Raw genomic sequence first — 21,711 nt, forward strand, 5'->3', positions numbered from 1 at the left:
GTATGTAGCAGGAAGTTCCGCCGGCAAGGGCCTGCACCACATTTCCAGGTAGAGCTTATGCTCTCCGGTACCCTTTACAGTGAGTAATGAGTGATCACACACTTTGCCAACATGCTTGAGAAATGAGCAGCATCTTTAAGCTGTGCTCTCGGTGGAATGAAATTGTTGGAGGCAGCCAAAAAGAGGAACCTGGCTTGATTGCATTTGTCAATCAGAAACTAGCCAGACAGTTAAACGTCCCTTCGCAGGAGGCTCACCTGTAATGCACACATATTCTTTCAAAAGTTTTTACTGGATCAATTTACTGAAAAATAGTGTAGTTGGTTAACATGGACCGGGCAGTGTTCACAGTGATTCTCAAGTGAGGATACACCTGAGGCAGCCACCGTCATCAGTCCCATTCACAGATGAGCAAACTGAGGCCTGGGGTGCGTCAGTTCCCATGGTCAGGCAGAGATGGGATTTGAAATCAGACATCCTCCTCTCTCTCATCCATGAAAAGTGAGCTCACTGTGTACCAGCACAGCTGAACATCTAAATCGTTTCCAACACTCCCTGGAGTAATATTTTTTCTTACGTAAAGAAAATTATCTGGATATTTCTAGGCCCATAGGGAGCTTGAGAAGGGTATATGTAAACTTGTGAATAACAGAAATATTTATATATCATTTTCATATCAATATCGTAATGCTTGCTAATGACTTTTTTTTCCCCCAAACCATTCCTACTGTAATGAATAGCATATGTGATTTAAAAGCAAAATGCAACTATTATAGCTGGATTGTTCCCCTTATATGTTACATTAGATATGTAGCCTTCCCAAAAATAGGATAACCCTGAGAAAAAAAAATCAGTCAAAGTGACTAGCATTTTCAGTCCACCTCTTTGTAAATATTTTTCATCTAAATGTTACATTTGGCAATAAATTATCAGATGGAAGCCCTCCTTGTTCCCTAAGTAAAGCAACCAGTTGAAATCCCTCTCCTTAAAATCAGATCCAAACACTTCTGTCTTTATGCAATTTCTCTTTTACAAAGGGAACAGCCAAGGGATATGAAGGGAAAAACAAAACAAAACAAACAAGCTGACAGGCAAACATGCTGCATCTGAGCGATGAGCACCCTAAGAGGCTGTCTTCTGGTGGATCGCAGACCTTAGTCCCTTTCTGAGGTCACGAAGTCTCCATAATTCTTAGCTACTTCCCCCTGCACACAACAAGCTTTATAATGAATTCGCGAGTTAGAAAGTGGTTGGAAAACAGTCACTGCATCTCTCGGAGCCTGCAGAAACATAGTGTGCTGTTCGAGGGTCTGAAGCAGGTAGCTGGACCCAGGGGCGATCCCTCCTGCCCACACAGGTTTCACCCAGATGAGCTGGCTGCCAAGGAGCTGTTCCCTCCCTCCAGCAGCCTCCTTCGCTTTCCACCGGGTCCTGGGCAGCTCCATCCGTCCAAATGGGAGCTGAGTTTGCAAGCTGACAGGGATGCAGAGAGCTGGAGGTGCTGATGTCAGAGCCAGAAGACAGCTGCGATTGGATCTAATTAGACTTTGCAGCGGCAAATAGACAAGCTCCCTGCGTGATTGGCTTCAAAGTGGCTGGTGCCCAACAACTAGCGGAGGTGCCAAAGTCCAAGCCGTGCGCTTGGAGCCCAGCTCAAGAGAAGCCGCGAGGAGGGCTGAGCGCGCCAGGCGCACCTCTCCTGTCGGTGCAACCCTGGGAGCTGGCGCTCGGCTCCATCCCAGGCTTCAGCCCGGCGGCAGGGACAGAACAATTAGAGAGCGAAGGGCGGGGAGCGCCAGTTCTCAGTCCCCAAAAGTGAGTCTCTCCGGTTGCGAAGCATTTAGCAGCGGCGGCTACGGAGCAGGAAAGGGGAGACTGTTTCAGAAAGGATTCCTCTCCTGCTCTACTTCCTAAGTCTCAGCCATGGCATCGGTCTTGGGGACCAGCAGAGGGTCCGGAGGGCTGAACAGTCAACTCAAATGCAAGTCTAAGCGGAGGAGGAGGAGGAGGTCGAAGAGGAAAGGTAAGGACCTGGCTTTCTGTGCCGCCTACCGCGAACTCTCCGCGCCTCTCCGCCGTCCTCTTGTCTGGGGGGTCGGCTTGTGTCCAGAAGCTTCACTTTGGGTTAGGGATATGTCAGCACAAAGCAGAGCCCTCTGGAGTTCAGATGCGTTTGTAAATGGGGCTTTGGGAGCCCCGAGGGGACGGTTCACAGAGCAGCGGCCGGGCAGCAGTGCGAGGAGGCTGGGCAGCAGCAGGCGGAGGAGAGGGCAGGAACGGGACCCCGTCGTCCTTCTGCCTGGAGGACAGCTCCCTCCAGGACTCACTCCATGGCGCCTGCACTGCTTCTGACTCTCACAGAGGAGACATTAGCACACGGTGCCAAAGGAAACATTTATTTAAGCCAGCATCCCTGTAAACCAGGGGCAAGACCTTGTGCCAGCTTTTCCATCCAAATTGCCTTGGAGAAAGAAGCGGGCAGTCACCTCCCCAAATTGCCTGACAGTTTGTATTTAGCATGGTGTCTGTTGTTTTGTAAACACCCGGACCTCCAGAGAGTGCAGGCTTGTCCTGGCAGAATAAGCAGAAATTAATACGTGAAAAGAGAAATAGGCATTTTAGCTTGTTAGTGGCAAAAAAAACCTTGCACACCAGAAAAGGAGAAAAAGCAAGCTGGCTGACAGGTTGCTGCTGACATACTGTCATGTCTGTGTCTTGTTACTGAGATTCTGGGGAGCAGCCGCCCTGAAGTCAGCCTGTTCCATAACCAGCCCAGGGCTCCCCCAGAGGGGCTGGTGTAAAACCAGCCCCTGCCCCAAGGTGAGAGGCAAGGTCCTAACATGCCACCTCACCTGCACAGAGTCCACGGGAGGAAGGAAAGACCCTCCCAATACGCCTACTCTTTCCCATGGAAGAACTTGTTATCAGCAGCTCCTAAGATGAGTCTGCAGGAGAAAGTTCAGCTCTCACCCTTATTTAAAATATGTTGGTTTTAAAAAGTGAATACAGAGCTATATGAACAGTTAGCAGCAGGACTGAAATGTGTCAGATTTTCCAGTTTTTCTGACACAGGACACCCTGTCAATAGAGTTGAGGTTGTCCACCCTCCTGGGGATTTTCATCCTTACACTAGCCTGAGACAAGTTTCTGCCACATCTTTTCCCAACTGCCCTCACACACAGCCCTAGTCCTTCGTGACTCCTTCCAGTAATAGAAATTACCAGATAGAGTGAAGACACAAATGCCAATATCAAACAGATTAATTATGATGGCAGGTCAGGACCACAGGGACCAAAAGTAGCCAGACAACTTCCTTCAAAGATTTCAGAGCCTTCCGGATGGGGTAATTTCGTGATTCTAGTTTAACTCTCAGAGCTGCTCCAAGTGCAGCTGTTTACTCTATTATCTGGAAATTTCTTTCTGAAACAGGTCTGTTAATGCTAACAAAAAGTGGCAACGATATTGAAAAAGATCACAGAATTTAATATGAGCATAACTTATAAAAGAGAAAAAAGAAAGCACCTTGTATACTACAAGTGTTCATGTCTCCAAGCAATTTTGTTTAGACTAAATATTTAGAATATTGAGTATGGAATAATATTTCACAATAAAGCAATCTATAGAAATAAAATATAAGCCAATGGACATTGGTTCCTTTCTCAAATTCATTTTTCATACTTTTAAAGGCCAGTCATGCTATCTTAAAAGGCATTCAATTTTGGGAAGAAAAACAAGAAATCAGAAGGAAGATTTCATTTGCTATAAACTGAACTCTAACAATTAAAAATAAAATTTATATGAAATATTTCCATGCTTTGATTATTTTAAACATACCGAGACTCTTAATTTTCAAAGTCAAAAAGTGAAGTGGGAAAGAGTTATCAGGATGTGTCTGTTAATTCCTATTATGTGTAAACTTACGTGTGGGGGTGAAATTTCCTGTGGCATCTGCCGACAGCTAAGAGTCAGATCAAACTACTAAATATTCACTTTTCAAGGGTAAGTTAATAATGTAAATGTAGGTGATCAAAGTAAAAGAAAACAACAATTATGGGACATGATAAATCATTATTTGCATTTTCTGGAAGCAAACCAGTTTTTGTATAATTCCTAGTTATTACAAATGCTTGTTATTCTCTTCTATTAAAGAAAAATGGTAAACTTAAATTATGTCCTAATATTCATACTAGAATCTTAACAGTAGTAACTGAATAGAGATGCCTCAGCTTTTAAGCTTATCTAGCATTAAAAACTTTGTATTTGCCGCAGTTTAAAATCCACATGTGTATTGATGGTTGTTATGGAACCTTAATAAGGCCCTACCAAGTATTAACTGAAGCCTCTGTTTCTGAGCACCAAGTCAGGGCTCTTCTCATATGTGAATAAATACATTACAATGAAAGTTAACCTTTTTTGCCAATGGTACGGGTTTTTCCACCCATTCAAATGAGCAGGAGTCATCTTTGAAGATGCATCATAACTTTTAGTTTCCAGTGCTGTGAGATGCTACGGGATTTCTAAATGTATACTCCAAGAGTGGCTTTACTCTGATTTTTTTGTTACACTTTTTATGGTCAAAATAATCTATGGGCTCTGAAATAAAACTCAGTAGCCACAGCTTTAGTGTGAAATTTATACAATACTTTTATTATTAAATGTGATGCAGAACCTCAGAAATGAAATATTTTCCTGTACTAGGTATTTTTAGTCTCCATACCACATGGGAGTTACGTATCTTTAAGAATCCAAAAAAAACAAAAATAAAAATAATGTACCCACAGAATATGACTTTCAGGTATTAACTACCCAGGACCTGCCTTTCCCTCTCAGATAAACTTTAGAGAAGATGCTCAGAGTAACCTCCCAGCCCTGAAGACCCTTTCTGTTATTTTATCAGTACCTCGTGCTGTACATTTGTACATTTGCTCCGTGTGGCATTTTTAGTTAGGACTAAATTTCTCTTAGAAATTATTTATGAATAATTTACACTTTGGGTACAGATGAAAAATGTCAAAATGTGACATTTGTGAAGGAGAAAAATGGGCAACTAAAAAACTGTGCAAAGGACAAGGAAACCATCTAGTTTTTGTACATGTGATCAAGGAATGTTCACATCCTCTGTGGCACGTGAGAGACACGTAGGTTGATTGTGCTTTGGTTTTGTTCAAAGACTTTCAGAAAATCCTGGGGGCACTTGTAGTTTTTCAGAGGTAGTATCTGCTACCTGCCCTCATTAAATATCCATTCAGTTTATTGCTCGCCAGTTCTAAGAGACGCACTTTTTTTTTATAGTTCTGGGTGGAATGATGCACGGTGATTAAACAATCAAATCTATATTCTGTGGTTGTATTAATGTATGCCTGTGTTAGGAAAGAACTGAGTGCGTCAATATTATAAAAGGTGTCTATTTTAACCCAAAATATTAAAGGTAAAGGTTTAAGGTATTTAAAATTAGTATCAGCTCCGCCAGGTAGAATAAGGGGCAGCATGCATCACAGGAGCCTAACAGCTTGTATATAAAGACAGATCGCTTCATATCTCAGACCCATTGCATACCTTCAGGGTAATATGTCTGAGGAATTTCACAGGTGTATTTTCAACTATTAAAATAGTAAATATATTCTGTTTTGCATATGCGTTGTTCTTTCTTTTGTGAGAGTAGTTTTCCTAAAAGAAACTATGCATTAGCATGGAATGCATTTTGTAAAGTATTTTTGGTATTTGACCCATTTGTATATACAATGTGTAAAATGAAGTTTCTGGAAATTTTTTTTAATTGCTCTTTGAACATAGACATATTTAGAGATGGATTGGGAACGAATACAAACTCAGCAGTTCCATGCAGTTAATCAGGGTAGGGTTTTCCATGGTGAGTCAGTTGTTAAATGAAGGAAGGGAAGGAACTTTGGAGAACTATTTAAGGTGCTTTGAAAATAGCTTTTGTTAAGTCAGTTGAATTGAATTCAGTCATCAGTACATGACCTTTATTTTATTTTTATTTTTTGAGGTATTTGACAGCGAAATAAGTTAACACTTGTGATTTAGATATTGTTGCAGGGTGACCGATCACACAGTTTTAGAAAATTGATGATAAATTTTGGACAAACCAAGGGAGGTAGGAGCATGTCCAGCTGCCAAACACTGTGAAATTCACATAAAAAGTTGGCAAAGGAGCAGAATAAGTAGAGCAGATGGATGAGAGGCCAGGCTTGTTGTGAAATGGAATTCCGTGAAACATTAATGAATGGAAAGACTGTGCTGAGGAGGAAGTAGCGGCCGTGTGGCTCCTCACCCCCTGCACACCCAGGTGACACCTGGCTGTGCTTCATCCTGGCCGGTCGGGGACACGCTACTCTGCACCACAGCTGCACCCCCGTGCCCTCACTCACCTCGCTCTCCGACGGCTCGCGAGGAAGGGCTGGGTTTAGTGATGAAATTAAACTGATTAAACCTTTCACTGTCATCTAATTGTATAGGGCTTTTTTCCTTTCTCTTTTTAAAATTTGTATTCGTACCTCTGGTTTCTAGGGACCGTGTAACAGCAATAATTTGAGGATGCTTTGAGGACACTAGCTATGATGAGTGAATTCGAATTTAGAATAAAAATAGGACGTTCATGTATCCATACCTAAATAGTGGTGATTTGCTTATTTGCAGAGTGCTGTCCCAAAAGAGCATAATGTAAGGAAATGTGGAGTAGAAAATTGTAGTTCTCTTTTTTAGGCATGAAAAGAAAACATGTTCTGAAAGCATCCAATGTTCAGTTTAAAAGATATAAATATGCATATATATATATATATATATATATACTAATAGCAAGATATGTATTTGTTGTGTGTGTGTATATATATATATACACTAATAGCAAGATACGTATTTGTTGTGTGTGTATGTGTGTATATACGCACACAGTAAAGACAGTTGAAACATTTGAGCATTTTTATATCTGCCTATTTCTTTTCCTAAAATGTTTGAAAATGATTTTTTTAAATATGAACAGTTTGAACAGCTCATAAAACCAAAAGTAATTATACCATTCTGCTCTTCATCATTTAAAAATATTTTTTCTAAATAGATGCTGTATTGGGGGATTGGGCTCTTAATTACTAATAAACAAGATTTCTAGAAGGCTGAATCTTCACATGGTCAGCAAGATTTTAAAAGCACTTATTAGAGCCATTTCGAAACTGAAAAAAATAGGTGAATGCCAAGTGAAATATGAAAATATTCTAACTATTCAGTGTTAGCACTAACCATGTGGTGGTTACCTACTATAAGAAAAAGCAACATAGCAATGCACTGGCTGAAGAGCCGAAGAACCCTGGTTCATACGTTAGATGTCTGTAAATAGAGTGAACCTAAATTAACCCCTACTTTTCAGTTAAGTGTTTTTCTTCCACTGAAATACAGACATGTGTGCCATTAAATACTTGATTGTGCAAAGACAATTGTTTGCTCCTAGCTGTTAATATGTCATAATTCACTTAGGAATGTGAATTCCCAAATCAAGGGACACTGCTTTCAAAAGAAGGGGAAAACATCAGTTCAATTCCTGAGCCACATGTAAATCTGATCGGTTCCTGGGAGACTTTAGGGAACAAAAAGGGAGGGAACATTTAGAAATTTTGAAACATAGACTCTTATACTTGAATAGGTGACTCCCTCGATTCCAAAACATCTCCCCTGGGTGATTAAACTCTAATTTATGTGCTTATCTTATTTCAAAGGAACAGGGACAGGGTATTGCGTCTGATTTCTTGATTGATTCTATTTAAGCAATACGACAGTAAGTGCAGCTCCTAGAGCCCTCAGTCTCCACCTGCAAATGTAGGGGGAGTCCAGTTTCCAGGAAGCACTTCAAAAAATTACAACCTAAAATTGGATATGTTTGCTTTTTAAGAGATCTGTAGTTTCCCCAAAAAATAAACTTGGTCACTTGCAAAGACAGAGGATTTTTTTCTGAAGTATGGTAAATATTTGAAAGTAAAGAGTTAATTTGAGTGCTTGGGTCCCCTCTATATGCTATGGATATTTAGTCCTTTTGTTCTAGTTACAGGTGTTGAGTATGAAGGGCAGAAAAATAATCTTGTTTTATTACTTTATTGATAGGAAATGAATATAATTAGTATCTGGTTTCTGGGGAGAAAGAGGCTGTAAATGTCCTCTTTGTGTTGTAAAATATACACACACCAACACATACATCTACGTATACATATATATGAATTTACTACCATCTGTTTTAAATAATAAAAATTACCAATAGTTAATGTTAAAATTTTTAAATCTCAAAAAATAACACTTAGGTAATATAAATTTTATGTTTTTCTTAAAGAGGAGAGTTTATGCTTGATTAAGAAATAGTGTCCAGTAAATGGAGTATTTATAGAAACAAAGAAAAGCAGTATTTATGTGTAAGATGGAAGAGCTATGTAATATAAGTGCTCAGGCGCTTTTTAGATTTTAAGATCATTTCTTTTGAATCCCTAAAAGATGAAAAATCTTAAGAGCTTTTTTTTTAGCTGTGTCCACTTAAAATGACAGCACTGAAGGTGGCTTCCCCAAGCTGCTTTGATACAGAGAGGGCAGAGCAGTCGTGTGTGTATATGTGGGTGTCCATGTGTGCACCTGCTAATTCAGTTCCAACATGAATATTCCAGAAGCTGGTCTCAACCCAGAAAGGTCCAGATCTGGTCCCACTGTTAGTACATTCAAAATCTCCCAGGCACTAGGGAGAGAAGTCCAGCAGTGAGACAAAGTGCAGTAGGGCGGCCGTCACTTCTAGTGTGAGCACCTGTTCATGTCAGCTACAGCCATTTGCATTAACTCTGCTGAGCTCTTTATAACTGTGCCCAGAGAGAACTTACTTGCAAAGGTGATAAAGGTTTCTATCAGTTGCTGTTGCCTCACAGTTTGGACAATAAGTAAAATGAATGTTGCTCAGAATATGCTAGTAAGCCCTCTTTTCTGGAGTCTCTACTATCCAGAAGTGAATCTTACACCCAAATAAGAGCTCAATAGTTTCAGGTGATTTGCACGTAATGCAAAGTGTTCCTTTAAGTGCCTTGACACGAGGATGTGCTTTGGAGAATTTTATAGATTTAATTAATCTTTGCTGCTCCATTTATTTCAGATGAAATCTCTAATTCTTGTTTCCTACAGCTGAGTGATAGAGGATCTGCTTCATCGTTTGTGAAGTCTTAACATGATTTCTCAAATATGTCTTCCCAAATGTGGTATTTAAATAAGACGAGGGGAACCCAGTTCAGAGAACTTGTCACTAGTTGAAATGCTAATGCAAGGCAAATCCCTTCTGTGGTCTAAAACAGATAGCAAGTGGGGATGCTACTGTTTCTAAGAAGCAGCACTTGGGAGTCAAAACAAACTAGCTCCAAGCACATACCTAGGACACCAATAACTGAATAATACAGCTTTTATCAGTCTGAGTCCATTGGAAGTACACAGATTTACCCTCATTAAAATTGCTGCAATATTTCCTAAAAGTTTAATTGCTTTTGGAAAAGTGCAATTTAATAAACATGACAGAAACGTCAGCAAAATAGATTTTGACCTCCTCTGCTCCCCAAGTCTGGCTGGGTTCACTCAAGCCTGTCTATAACAGATGCTCTACTCGCATTTGGCTTATGGCTTTGAAAATAGATATGTCCTTAAAGGAAGCATGTGCTCTCTTTTTATTAGACTGTGTTCAGGCCTGAGTGCCGAAACATAAAATTTGCACAAGCTCAGACATTATATGGCATGCACATTTTAAAAAGGGACTGTTTCATAAATTTGGATGTTGAGCAAAAGAATATTTTTAAATAATGCCCTTTACTCTTCTTTGGTGGCTAAAAAACATGGAAGGCCAAATGTAACCATAGACATTAAGATACTGTGTTTTCATTTTGACTCTAAAAATTAATACTGTAGATGAAAGTTTTTAAAGGACTATCCAGATTCAAACAGATTCTAATAGACAGTGATTTTTTAATTTAGGACATACGGTTCAAGGAGAAATTTTTAAAATTCAAATGAGTTCATGCTGCTAATTTCCTTTCTAAAGAAGAAATAAATTTGACATAAAAATCATTGCTACATCTCTAGGAAAAATACTAAGATAAACAGAAGCTTTTAAAAAATGTGCGAGAGAGTAGAATGGGAAATTACACTAACTTTGACAGCCTTTGAAAGGTATGAACTACGAGCGACCACAGTGCCCTCTGAAGGGGGCTTTGAAGCAGCTCTGACAAGCACACCTCCCATGATCCGGCCCTGCCGACAGGCATCTAGTCAGTTCTGATGGAAATTCAGGGAAATATTTACTTATTAAGCATTTAGGATGATAAGGTTATTCATTTTAAATCTAACAAATTTGAGAGTTCACGTGGTTTTAGGTTCTCACCTGAGTTTTTTAAACCAGTGTTTTAGGGAAGTTCCATTGTAAATTGGGCTTTTGTTTGTAGATGATGAATAGAATTCAAGTCATTAAAAAATGGCACTTGCAGGTTTTCTGTAGATTCCTAATATACACATATAATACATAGAGATGACGAACTCAAGATTTGAAATATTAGAAGCATTTATCAAAATAATAAATGCTGAAATATTAAGAGTCTCCAACTCTGAAACAGCAGGTCTAATATATACACATTGTTAAATGAACATTTAAAAAGTTACATGTAGAAAAAAATATTGAATCAACTTCTGAGAGCATAGACTCCTTGAAAAGGAGTGAAAAAATGATCTTGATTTATGATCATGTTTGTAGTATTCAGAAAAATACACAGCGTTTAATTGCAAAATTCCAAGACATTTTTATTATATCCTTTTGTGCATATTTCACACAAAGAAGTGAAATAAATCTTTTTGTCTTTGACACTAGTAAAAAATAGTCATCCTTTTATATCATAAAACAAGAGAGAAGCAGAAACCACAGTGGTAGGAAGGGGTGTTAATAGAAGGCAAGGGAGAGAGACAGACAGACACAGAGAGACAGAGACCTGGAGAAGGATGGCAAATAACTTGTCTCTTTCTTCCTTTGCTCTGATTAGAGTTCAGGTTCCTACATTTTATTTTCTACATCTTCTAATACAGAAAGGGCACTAGATTTGAAAATATGGGGCATGCTATCCAATTCTGCTCTGTTTGTAATTTTCCTTAAACATTGCATACAGGCAAGGGCTGTGTTTGATATGTGTAAGTACATTTATTCATTTGCAGATATATCCCCTCAGGTGCCCACTGTGGGCTAAGCAAGGAGCTGGGAACTAAAAAGACAAGAAAAATAAGTTGACATGTCCTTCTGTCTGAGCTCATATTGTACATGGGGATGATACAAACATAAAATCAAAACAGGGAACCAAAATAAACTATTTGACCCAATACAGCATTAAAGTCTAGGGATATATATTTTTTAACACAAAATATTATAGTTTTTATAAAATTTATTTCTATTGTATTTCTTTTATTTATTTCAAGTGAAACTCCTGTATAAAAGCTTAATCATTGAAAATATAAATTTCTCTAGATTTGAACATTTTTATTCCTTCGACAACGTCAAAACATAATAGCTACTCAATTAAAACCCACTGAGAAAATTGATTTTGTTTTGAAATAAGAATTGCTTAAAGAAATAATCAGAAAAATATAGTAGAAAGGAACATTTTCTAAGGAGATTTTGTAGATCAGAAGAGCAATTTCCATAAGGGAACAAACATTGAGAGATAGTGTATAGGGTGATACTCCTAAACCACCTTGGGGGTGATGGCAGTATGGTAGCAGGTGCTTTTTCACCCCTTGTTTTGTAGAATTAGCTGCAGGTTTGGACGGCAGGCATTGCCCTGCATGCACGGTGACTTCTCAAGGGTGGGCCAAGATGCGGCTTCTGTGCTCCCAGAAATTAGCATGGTGGCTGCCTCATTGTACACCATCAATAAGTGGTTGTTGTAGAATTAATGATCAGATTTAGATTGCAGATTTAGAAAGGACACTGTCTAATTTACTTTTAAGTCATTGCTATGCAAATTAGAATTTATTCATTCAGCAAACATTTGTGGAGCACCGTTATGTCAGCCACTGTGCTAAATGGCAGGGATTAAGCAGAGACAAAGCTCTGAAAATGCTCCAAAAGAGTCAGAAAGCACATCTCAGCTTGGCGGTGGCTTCTCTGTAGTTTATGCTGAAGAGAGAGTTTACAGATCCCCTCAGAAAGCTCAGAAGGCACGCTGCTGTTTGTCAAGCCAGCCATGCTGGTGACTGGCACACTCACGGGTGTTTGTAAGGATGGGATGCGATGAATTCCTCAGATCCAAACAGATCCCACAGGTGCCGTGCAGTGAGCAGGCCTCTGGAGTCCAGCGCCCTGCCTCTGGCCCCAAGAGCTCTCAGCCTCTCCCTCCTATGCCTGCCGATTGGTCGTAAAGGTCATGCACCTCCTCCTGCCCTGTGTGTGCACACCTGTCATTGAATCTCCCACATCTGTACTTGATTCTGGGCTCTTCTTTCTAAGAAGGGCCAGGCCCTGCCCAAGAACTCAGCCACCATCTTGCTTCTTGGTCCACAAGAATTCAACTCTTTCCTCAGCACTGAGGGCAAGCACTGTGTGTGTCTATGTAACACAAAAGCCTAGCACCAAGCCGAAGAAAGCAGGTAAACACAGCATCAGACCTCTGATGTAGCTATACACTCTTTGTGACCAAGGGCGGCATCTCTGCCTGGAGGTCACACAGAGTAGGATGTAGGGCTCCCTGACTAGTCATAGAAGGTGCTCCCACAGCCACGTGCACTCAACACTGCACACACAGAATACGCCATGGAAAAGACGAGTCTTATGTGCGTGTGTGTCCCTTGCTTCTTTGTGGACAGCATACTCGGTCTTCCTTACCTCTTGCCTATAAGATGACTTGGGAATTCTCTCTGCCACTGTCTCTTTCACTCACACCCATTAATTAAGCAGGGACATGTGTAGAGCTGCCCCTAGTGCAGCCCTGGGATATAAAGTCTCCAGGGCTACCACTGACTTCCTTGGTCTGCTCACTTTGGCAACAGCGATCCTGGCTGCATTTCTCAGTCCGGATATTTATCTGTAATGATACTCAGGAAAGTTTCCAAACTTGACATTAGGGAAATAATAAAAGAGTGAGTTGATAAAACTACACAATGGATTGAAGGCTACGTACCATTTGTACATATTTAGCATAACATATTATAGTTCTGCACAACGGAAGTCTGACAGTAGTATCCATCCTGCCACACCAGGGGACTGTTTATCCTTAATTCTGTGTGGGTCAGCAGCTGCCTTCCCTCTGGCTTCATCAGGGCTCTGCCAGTGTTCAGGCTGAGCTGACCCTTCAAGGGCTCTCAAAAGATGGACTTGACCCATGTTTTTCTCATCCAAAATGGTATTTCCTCCTATTGGGGTTCTTACTACTAATATCAAAACCACCTCTGTATATGAAAATATTCTTATTTCATGTATGAATCTAGAGACATTATCTACTGTATTTTGAGCAAGTCTCTGTTCTCCAGCATTCCCTCTTGGTGTTGCCCTGGCAATGCCATTTATCTTCCACTGGCCTGTGGATGTGTCCTGTATGACTTGGAAGCAATGCTATGTGATTTATCCTGCTGTAGTTTGCAAGAAGGAATGACTTTCTAGTCTAGGTTCACAACAAAAATAAGCCCCGACACTTGATGGAGAAAAAATAAATGGGAGCATTGTGTGGCACTGCCCCAGTGACATCGCTGGGCACACTGGTCCCAAACAGGCATGCTGAGTTGACTCACATCACAGGCGCAAGTGGGTGAGTAGACATTTGGGGATTGGACGTGTCTGTTTTACAGAATGTTAGCCTAACCCGAAAGGTTAGCAAAACACAAGGGGGGACAAATCCTGAAAGATTCATTTAGTTGAGACTTTGCTTTAGTGTTTTCAACAAGATTCCCTGCTCAGTCAAGTGTAAATCAGCAATGATGGGGACTGTTCAGCTGACTGCCTATTTGGCCCACAGGCAATAAGAACTAAAAATTAATGACTAATATTTATTGAGCACTTAGACTGTTCTACTCCGGAAATTCCTCTCTGCTGCACCATTTCCTTACCTATAAAATAAGAAGAGAATTTGAAATATCAGATTGCATAATAGCCCTGAGTTATAAGATTTCAAGCATTTCATGTGTGTGTGTGTGTGTGTGTGTGTGTGTGTGTGTGTGTGTGTGTGTGTATTCAGACAGTGAATAGTCAAATGTCTGTCATATTTAAAGACCTATAAATGAAGCTTTAAGATAAAATTTAGAACAGGAGGAGGTTTTTGTATTCATTAGTCTAAATTAGCTATACAAAAACTCTGGACAGTGTATTAGTGTACTAGGGCTGCCCCCACAAAGTAACAGCCTGGGTGGCTTAAACAACAGACATTCATTTCTCCCAGTCGTGGAGGCTGGAAGTTCAAGATCCAGGTGTGAGCAGGGCCGGTCTCCTGGGTATGTAGATGCCATCTCTTCCTATATCCACACATGGTCATCCCTCTGTGTGTGCCTGTGTCTTTATCTCCTTTTATAAGTACTCCGGTCAGTCAGATGGGACAAAGGCCCATCCCATGAACTCGTGGTACTGTATTCACCTCTTTAGAGACCCCACCTCCAAGTACAGTCCTCTTCTGAAGTTCCAAGCATTAGGACTTCAAAATATGAGTTTCAGGGACACAACTCAGCCCATACAAACAGAAAGGCACAATTCTGTCCCCCTCCAGAGACATTGCCTGGAAGCTAAAGTACATCATTAGGTTATCAGCTCCCTCGTCTAAGAAACATCACCCCTACCTCAGTGACGGCCCAGAAACTCATCAGCTCCATTCATCACCGCAGGGCCTGTGCGTATAAACCATCACGTCACTAGTGGATGATAAATACTCGTAGAATTAGACTCAAAGCATATTTGATTAAACGTCCAGCGTATTTTTCTTGATGCTGTTCATGGGTGCTGCCGTCCAACGTGCTGGTATGAGCCTCCATGAAAGTGCTGTCCTCCTCCTGTGTTTTCTCCTGTCCTAGTCAGAGACAATGTGACCGCCAGGGTTCCAAGGAGGGCCCCTGCCCACAGCGTAAGGGGGAGAAGCGGAACACGCTTCCACCTCCCCCCGGCTGCTCTTTCTCCAACTTGATAAAATGAGCCAAATATCTTTCCTACTGAGAGATGAAGGATCTTAGGAGATGATTAACTCAACATCATCTTCCTTTTAAGGGTGAGGGAAGTAGGACCCAAAAACAGAAGAGGCTACTTCAGAAAGCCAGATGGTGAAAGAGCTTCATTTCAAATCCAGAAACTTTGGTGTTCAAGCAGATGCTCTTGGTGAGAAGGAAACATCATCAGTGTGAATTGGACACATGGGTACTGCAAGGCTGTCATGGGGGCACAGTCCCCAATGAGGGGACTCTCGAGGTGAGGATGCATAAGACACAAGAGCAGCCATACTCCGGGCAGTGTGAGCTCACTGCCGCTTGGGAAACTCCTGTCACAACAGCTCAACAGCCATGTTACCAGTGCCCTGTAAAGAAGACACGGAGCTGACACCCACGGCTCCAAAGAGAGGGCTAGTCCCTTCCATTTTCAGGACATACTGGAAAGCATGAAACCAGCTCATGGTGTCTTAATGAATGTATGTGTGTAGCTGTATTTGTATATATGTAAATACATGTATATGCAAATACCTATATATACTCATTTATGTTTCACTGTGCTTTCATTTACTAAGTAACATGAGTAACAGCTTTCTGCCTTGGAGGTTAAAGGAAACTTTAGTGATTGAACAAACTCATTCAACATCTTTCATTTTTTAGCTATCTATATAACTGGTATATTAAATTCCAAAATAAATATTAATTATACAGTATAAAAATATTTAATGAATACATTGAATTAAAATTAGAAGGAAGGACATTTTACATTCTATTTCTGAAAAAAATAGAAGTAAAGGCAGCCAGTGTGCTACACATACACAACACCCACGTGCACAACACCCACATACACGAGAAGATGAGTCTAGATGAGCACATTGTTTGTTGTGACTTTCAAGTTGGTTACTATTTTGCAGTGAAAATAAAAAATAGTATTCATTCACTAAAATGCTGTAATTTGAATATTATAAAATGTACTCATCAGATTTAAACACACTTTTTTGGTTATTGTGCATCTGGATTTAAAATAGAAACATTCTGCATTACCTTCTGTGTGCATCTCTGTGCATTTATGTACAGGATATCTTTCATCCACTTTCATGCATAAAGGATACATTTGCTGTTCTAGTTTCCTAGATTAAACTGGCTCAGATGCTATGCTGGTGATACAAAGTTAAAATCAAATTGAAGCCATAGGTAAACATATAGGTTCTGTTTTAAATTCACTGGGTAAAGGAATGAAAAGTGGATTACAGAAACAAATTTGTGTACAGAATAGTCAAATAGGAATCTGAACTCCCCACATGAAGATTGATCCTGGACGTGTTCACTTCAAAACAAAACAGCTAATACCTGAGACCTTCATAGGAAAGCACACCCCACTCCTGCTGTCTAACCAGGAGTTGCACACCAAGGCAAATGTGTGCAACTCCACAACATGCAAATCTGTTGAGATTGCTGGTCCCATCGGCTCAAAATCTTGCTTATAAAATCATTTTACATAAACCCGCACAGGTAGGGTTCTGGGTTCTTTTCAATTCCTTTGTAAGCAAATCACCACTTCTTGGTGACATTTTATTCATAGTGAGCCAGTGAATCTCTGTCCCGTATCTCCAGACATAATGGGAGGCTCCCTCCTACCTGGCATGTAGAGGACAGAGTGGGCTGAGCACACATTTCTTTACACCGTTCCCCATCAGTTACGTGGATGGAGGGCAGCTGCAAACCCAGAGCAGATCATGGGAGAGCTAGGGGCTGAGAAAGCACAGATTGCAAACCACAGAAGGTTCTGGAGCCTGGGACCCAAAGCCAGTCTGACAGGGAGGCAGCATCTCAATATAAGTGGGACTCAGGTTACACATGCAGTCAGCATACGGCTTAAATGGGCTCTTGTAAACTTCCCTGCTGGTATAATACTAATGCATAAAACTCTTTATTTGTAAAAACGTCTTCCAACTCCCAGTTGACTTAAAATAGAAGTTGTTCCTAATCTGAATGACTTAAAGTGTGTACTCGTGTGTGCAATTGTGTGTCTTTGCACTCCATATTACAAGTGTGCAAACAGCAGAGCCAGGTCACTTAGTGTAAATACAGTCTTTCCCAGATTAAAAAATGCACTGGCAAATTTTGAAAATGCTCTGATCATAAACTTTTGTTTTCAAAGTTTATTTGTAATACTTAGTCTTTCTGAATTATTTTATATCAACATTAACATTTGTTTGGTCTTAAAACATATAGTAAAGTTTCATCTCTTGCAATATTCTGGCTCCTTTCACTCTCTTTGTTGCCTTTTCTTTAAGTGAATTTAATTATTTACCCAAGTTCCATAATAATGAATCAGTTACTACACTGTTCAGTCTTTCTGCTGAAGTCCCTCCATATTGAAGAAGGGAAAATCTTGAGTTTGAAATTATGTTTGTTCATTAATCTCCCTCCCACCTTCTTTTTGCTTTCAGAGATGATAATTCTACTCCTTATAAAGCTACTCAATGGTTTTATACTTTTGGAATCATTCTCATCAAGGCAATGGGAAGATCAAATGGATAATGTTCAATTTAGGCTCATTTAAGGAAAAGCAGTGGATACCTTAATCTTCCTGATAACCTTCCAAGTAGATGCATCCCTACTGAGCAAGTGCTGCAGCTTAGCAGTTTTACTCCTGTTCTTCATCTTGTGGGAGACTACTCCTCACCACACTACTTACACATTCTTACATTTCCTAGATCTGTGGGGTCAATTTTCATCTACAACTTAACAAAGAATTACATCATTACACTTAATGTGAACTAACCCTGAAAGTTTCTCAGTTAATAAAAATTTATTATTCATGTAGTAAAAGATACCCTAAAAATGCATTTGGTGCTTTTAGTTTATCCTTAAACCCTACTTGCTTTCAAAAAGAATATTATATGGCTACCATAAAAGGCAGAGATACAGTGAACCCTTTGCAAGTGAAAACAAACTTCCAGACTGAATGGAAAAATCTTGGGGGCATAATATGACTACTGAGCATTAGATAAAGTGCGGAGCTTCCTGGTAGCCAAGGCAAAGAGGTAAACAAAGAGTTATAGACTTACTGTTTTTCAATAAAAGCAATCAAACCAGGATGTCAAACCACAGGAAGAAAAAAAATAGGTTATCTGATTCAGGGAAATATGACTAATTAGATATTGTGGTTAAAATAAACCTCATTAAGCTTTCAATAAAGCACCTGGTTTTTAAGTAGCTGATTTTGGTGGACTGTCCAGGCAAAGCCAACTCTAAAATGTGCAGAAAGAGCTCACCATCTCCATGGGGTCACTTCATACAATTAAGGCTGGGATGGTTATGGCAGCACCATAAATCAGGTATAAATCTTCCTATGGAAGGAAGATATGGACCCAAAATAATAAAAACCAACTCAAGTTATTTAAATATAAAATATAAAAAGTGGGTTAGGACCAAGACCTAGATTTTACTATTTAAGCCTTAATTTTGAGGATATCATTTTTACATTCTGAATGCACGCACAGATTCTGAAAGGCATTAAATGGGTGTTGACAGAACCAAATGCAAGCCAGTAAGCGAGCATCAGCCAATGAACTGAAGCCTCCACACAGATTAGAAATGCTTATTAGGTGAATTATTTTAGCTTCGGTCTTTAATAAATGAAACAAAGATAGCAATTAGTCTTAAAAAAGTGTGCCTCAGTTCTGTTTGCTCATCATGCCAGCTTCTACACTGAGATGCTGTGTTGACATGCTTCACAGTGTCAGGCACAAACCAACCATCCCCTTCTCCCAGAGCAACACTGACCTGAGACACTGACCTCTTATGCTTTCTAATCCTGGCCTCCAATCTTGTATAGAAGCTGCTTAAATATTCTTTCTTTTTTTAACTACCATTCTAGCCCAAACATATCATCCCACCAATTCTGGTCAATTTTTTTAAAACAATGGGACGTTTTTAAATTGAAATCATATGAAGTCTTCTTGTGCAAAAGAAAGAACCAATTTTGCAAACTCTTAGAACCCTAAGGAACACATTTTATAATCCATTGGTTGACCGAGCACTGGACCCTGATCAAACATGTGTTGTAGTTATGTTTTACAGTACAACCTATCCATGCCCGGAGCCTGGCTTTCTCCACTTCCATATGGAAGCAAGGAAATAAACTATATTGACAGCTAACTTGAAAGTTACAAAGAGCATGACTTGTCTCTCATGTCCTGGGAGATCTGGAGCTCCCCCTACAGCAGGTATCTAGTTAGCGCATGCAGATCGAAACCTGGCCCACGTACTTCTGCCCATGAGACACTTACGTTGACCTCCAATATCTTCACACAGTGCCTCGCCTGAAATGCTTAATTCCCATTTCTTCTTGGCCAAATAAAAGGGGATTTGGGACCTTAAAAATGCTCCTTAAAACCCACAAGAAACCTTTTGAGAATAACCTTGAAGCACAGTCCCACTGAATATTTACACACATGAAGGATTCTGTTTGTATTTATCCTGTCCAGCATAAGGTTCCTTCACCAAACTCAGTGTCCTGCTGCCTGCTCGCCAAAACACAAAGTTCTCGAACAGCACAGGCAGGCCTAATTTTCCTTCTTACTTCTTCACATAGCTAGCACAGTTTTCACCTAAGGTGAATGCTGGCCAAGGATACTGACTCACTGGGGACTCCAGGCCATTCAGCTGAAAGCTTTGCTGAAATGAATCAGCCACTGTTGACTCTGCAGTTCCCATCACCATCTGGTGCCACCTTCCACCCTCTTCAGGTGTGTTCTCCTCCCAGGTATCAGCATCCTCACTCTGAGTTCTCCTTGCCCCGATGCTCACCTGTCTCCTTCCAGCTAGACTTTTTCCTCCAACAGGTCACCTTTAAAATCTGGTATCACCTGTTTGACATTGCAAACGACAAAACTCTTTCACAGTAAAGTATAAAGAAAGGATTAAAAACATGTCATTACAACTGAGGAGTTTGCTAGTTAGTAGGAAAGCAGCTTTTGCCCAACTTTTGCAGTAATGTAGTTTTAGTCATCAAGATTGAGGCTGAGAGAGATCTTTCTGGAAAAGGTAAAAGGAGTCTTCCTTCTGTCCCTCAAGTCACATCCTGTATATAGCCACCAGCTCTACATGTGAGACCACCCAGTGTGCCCCCATCAAGTGTTTTTCCATACCTATTTCTTCATGCAAAGCACATGCAAAGCAAAAGAAACGAAAGGAGTGAATAACAGAACACACCTAGTAATCTCTTACCTTTGTATTAAACAGAGCCCATCAAACATCAGTAAGTTTTGCCTGCATAAGAGCTGTGTGCATTCCTTCCAAAAACATTAATTTTTTACAAGATGAGAAACTGTTAAATTTCTGTCTAGAAAGGCAACAGTTTTGAGCATCTATCGTGTGTCAGGAGCTGTGCAAAGATTCAGTTATAAATAAGAAACCAGTCATTGTCACTTGGCCTGGAGGAATGTAGGGACACTAATTTGAAATATCTGTGTTAGATACAGCTTACAACATTATTGTTTTGTGAATTGTCTTAATGGAGCTTAGGCATACATAATTTGGAAATTTTTTTAATGGGTGAATTTTGAGCAACAAATATAATGGGCAGTTTGGGAGTTCCAGATATCCTAAGCTAAGCACCAGTCTAATGGTTAATGGGTAAAATTCCCAGAGAAGGTGTCTAAGCTTTAATTTCTTATCAGGATGCCTTTTGGGGGCATGAAAGAACAGCTCAGAGATGTATTAAATTCTACATGATAAGAGGTCCACTGCCATCTGTAATAACTTAGAAATGTCAGAGCCAACATTCTTTCTATTCCTTGTGAAGGAGGGAGCTCCTCGTGCAAATCTACAGTAAAGCAGGCGGAGAGGGAACAGTTCCATCAGCTGTCTTCATGGAGAGGGATGCCACCCATCAGTTCAAGAGCTCTAGGAACCATCACAGGCCCCTTTATTGGAAGCTACCATGCAAGATGCAAGATCTACCATACAAACTTAGTTACTGAGAGAGGAAGTAGCTCCCTGAGATCACCCAGCTGGTAAACCAACTCCAAATATCTCTGAATTTGTTGTCTTCATTCCCCATCTTTATCACATGCAGGAAAACGTCCTGGGAAGGGATTCCCTCTGAGACGACATTCTCTGTCAAAGAGCAAACTAAGGAAACCTGCACCCACTTGGAAGCATTTCAGGAGCATGTTAAAAGCCCTGCTCCTCTCCATGCTTGTCTGAAAGGCTGACAAGTAGTATAAGGAGCAAAGCTGAAGTCCCAAATGGTCTTCACAGCCAGTGAAGACGAGGCTGAAAGTAACAGCACGGTGTGAACACCAGCGTGATAGCCATAGGCTGTGGGGCAGGTGACCAGTGGGCAGTCCAGAGTCCTCCCCAAAGGAGTGTGCTGACGGCCACCATCCTCCCGAATTCACTAGGTAGGCAAGTCCCTCCACGTTCTTGTGGGTGAAGTGAACAAGGGTGAAGGGTCCCTCCAGCACACATTTGAAGGTTAAACTTCCCAAATCTCAGCTCATTCTTACAAATCCAACTTCCCTG

The 21,711-nt window shown here is 40.5% G+C and overlaps 1 protein-coding gene across 1 annotated transcript in view; it reads left to right on the forward strand.

The window, feature by feature from the left end:
* Positions 1–1,071: 1,071 nt before the first annotated feature.
* Positions 1,072–21,711, forward strand: part of ADARB2 (adenosine deaminase RNA specific B2 (inactive)) — a 351,327-nt gene continuing 330,687 nt past the window's right edge. Inside the window, exon 1 of the mRNA XM_017674821.3 lies at positions 1,072–2,023. Within this exon, the coding sequence (XP_017530310.2) occupies positions 1,924–2,023 (100 nt within the window). The 5' untranslated portion in view covers positions 1,072–1,923. The remainder of the gene's footprint in view (positions 2,024–21,711) is intronic.

The sequence above is a fragment of the Manis javanica genome, chromosome 2 (genome assembly GCF_040802235.1).
Source record: "Manis javanica isolate MJ-LG chromosome 2, MJ_LKY, whole genome shotgun sequence".
In the NCBI taxonomy this organism is placed as follows: Eukaryota; Metazoa; Chordata; class Mammalia; order Pholidota; family Manidae; genus Manis; species Manis javanica.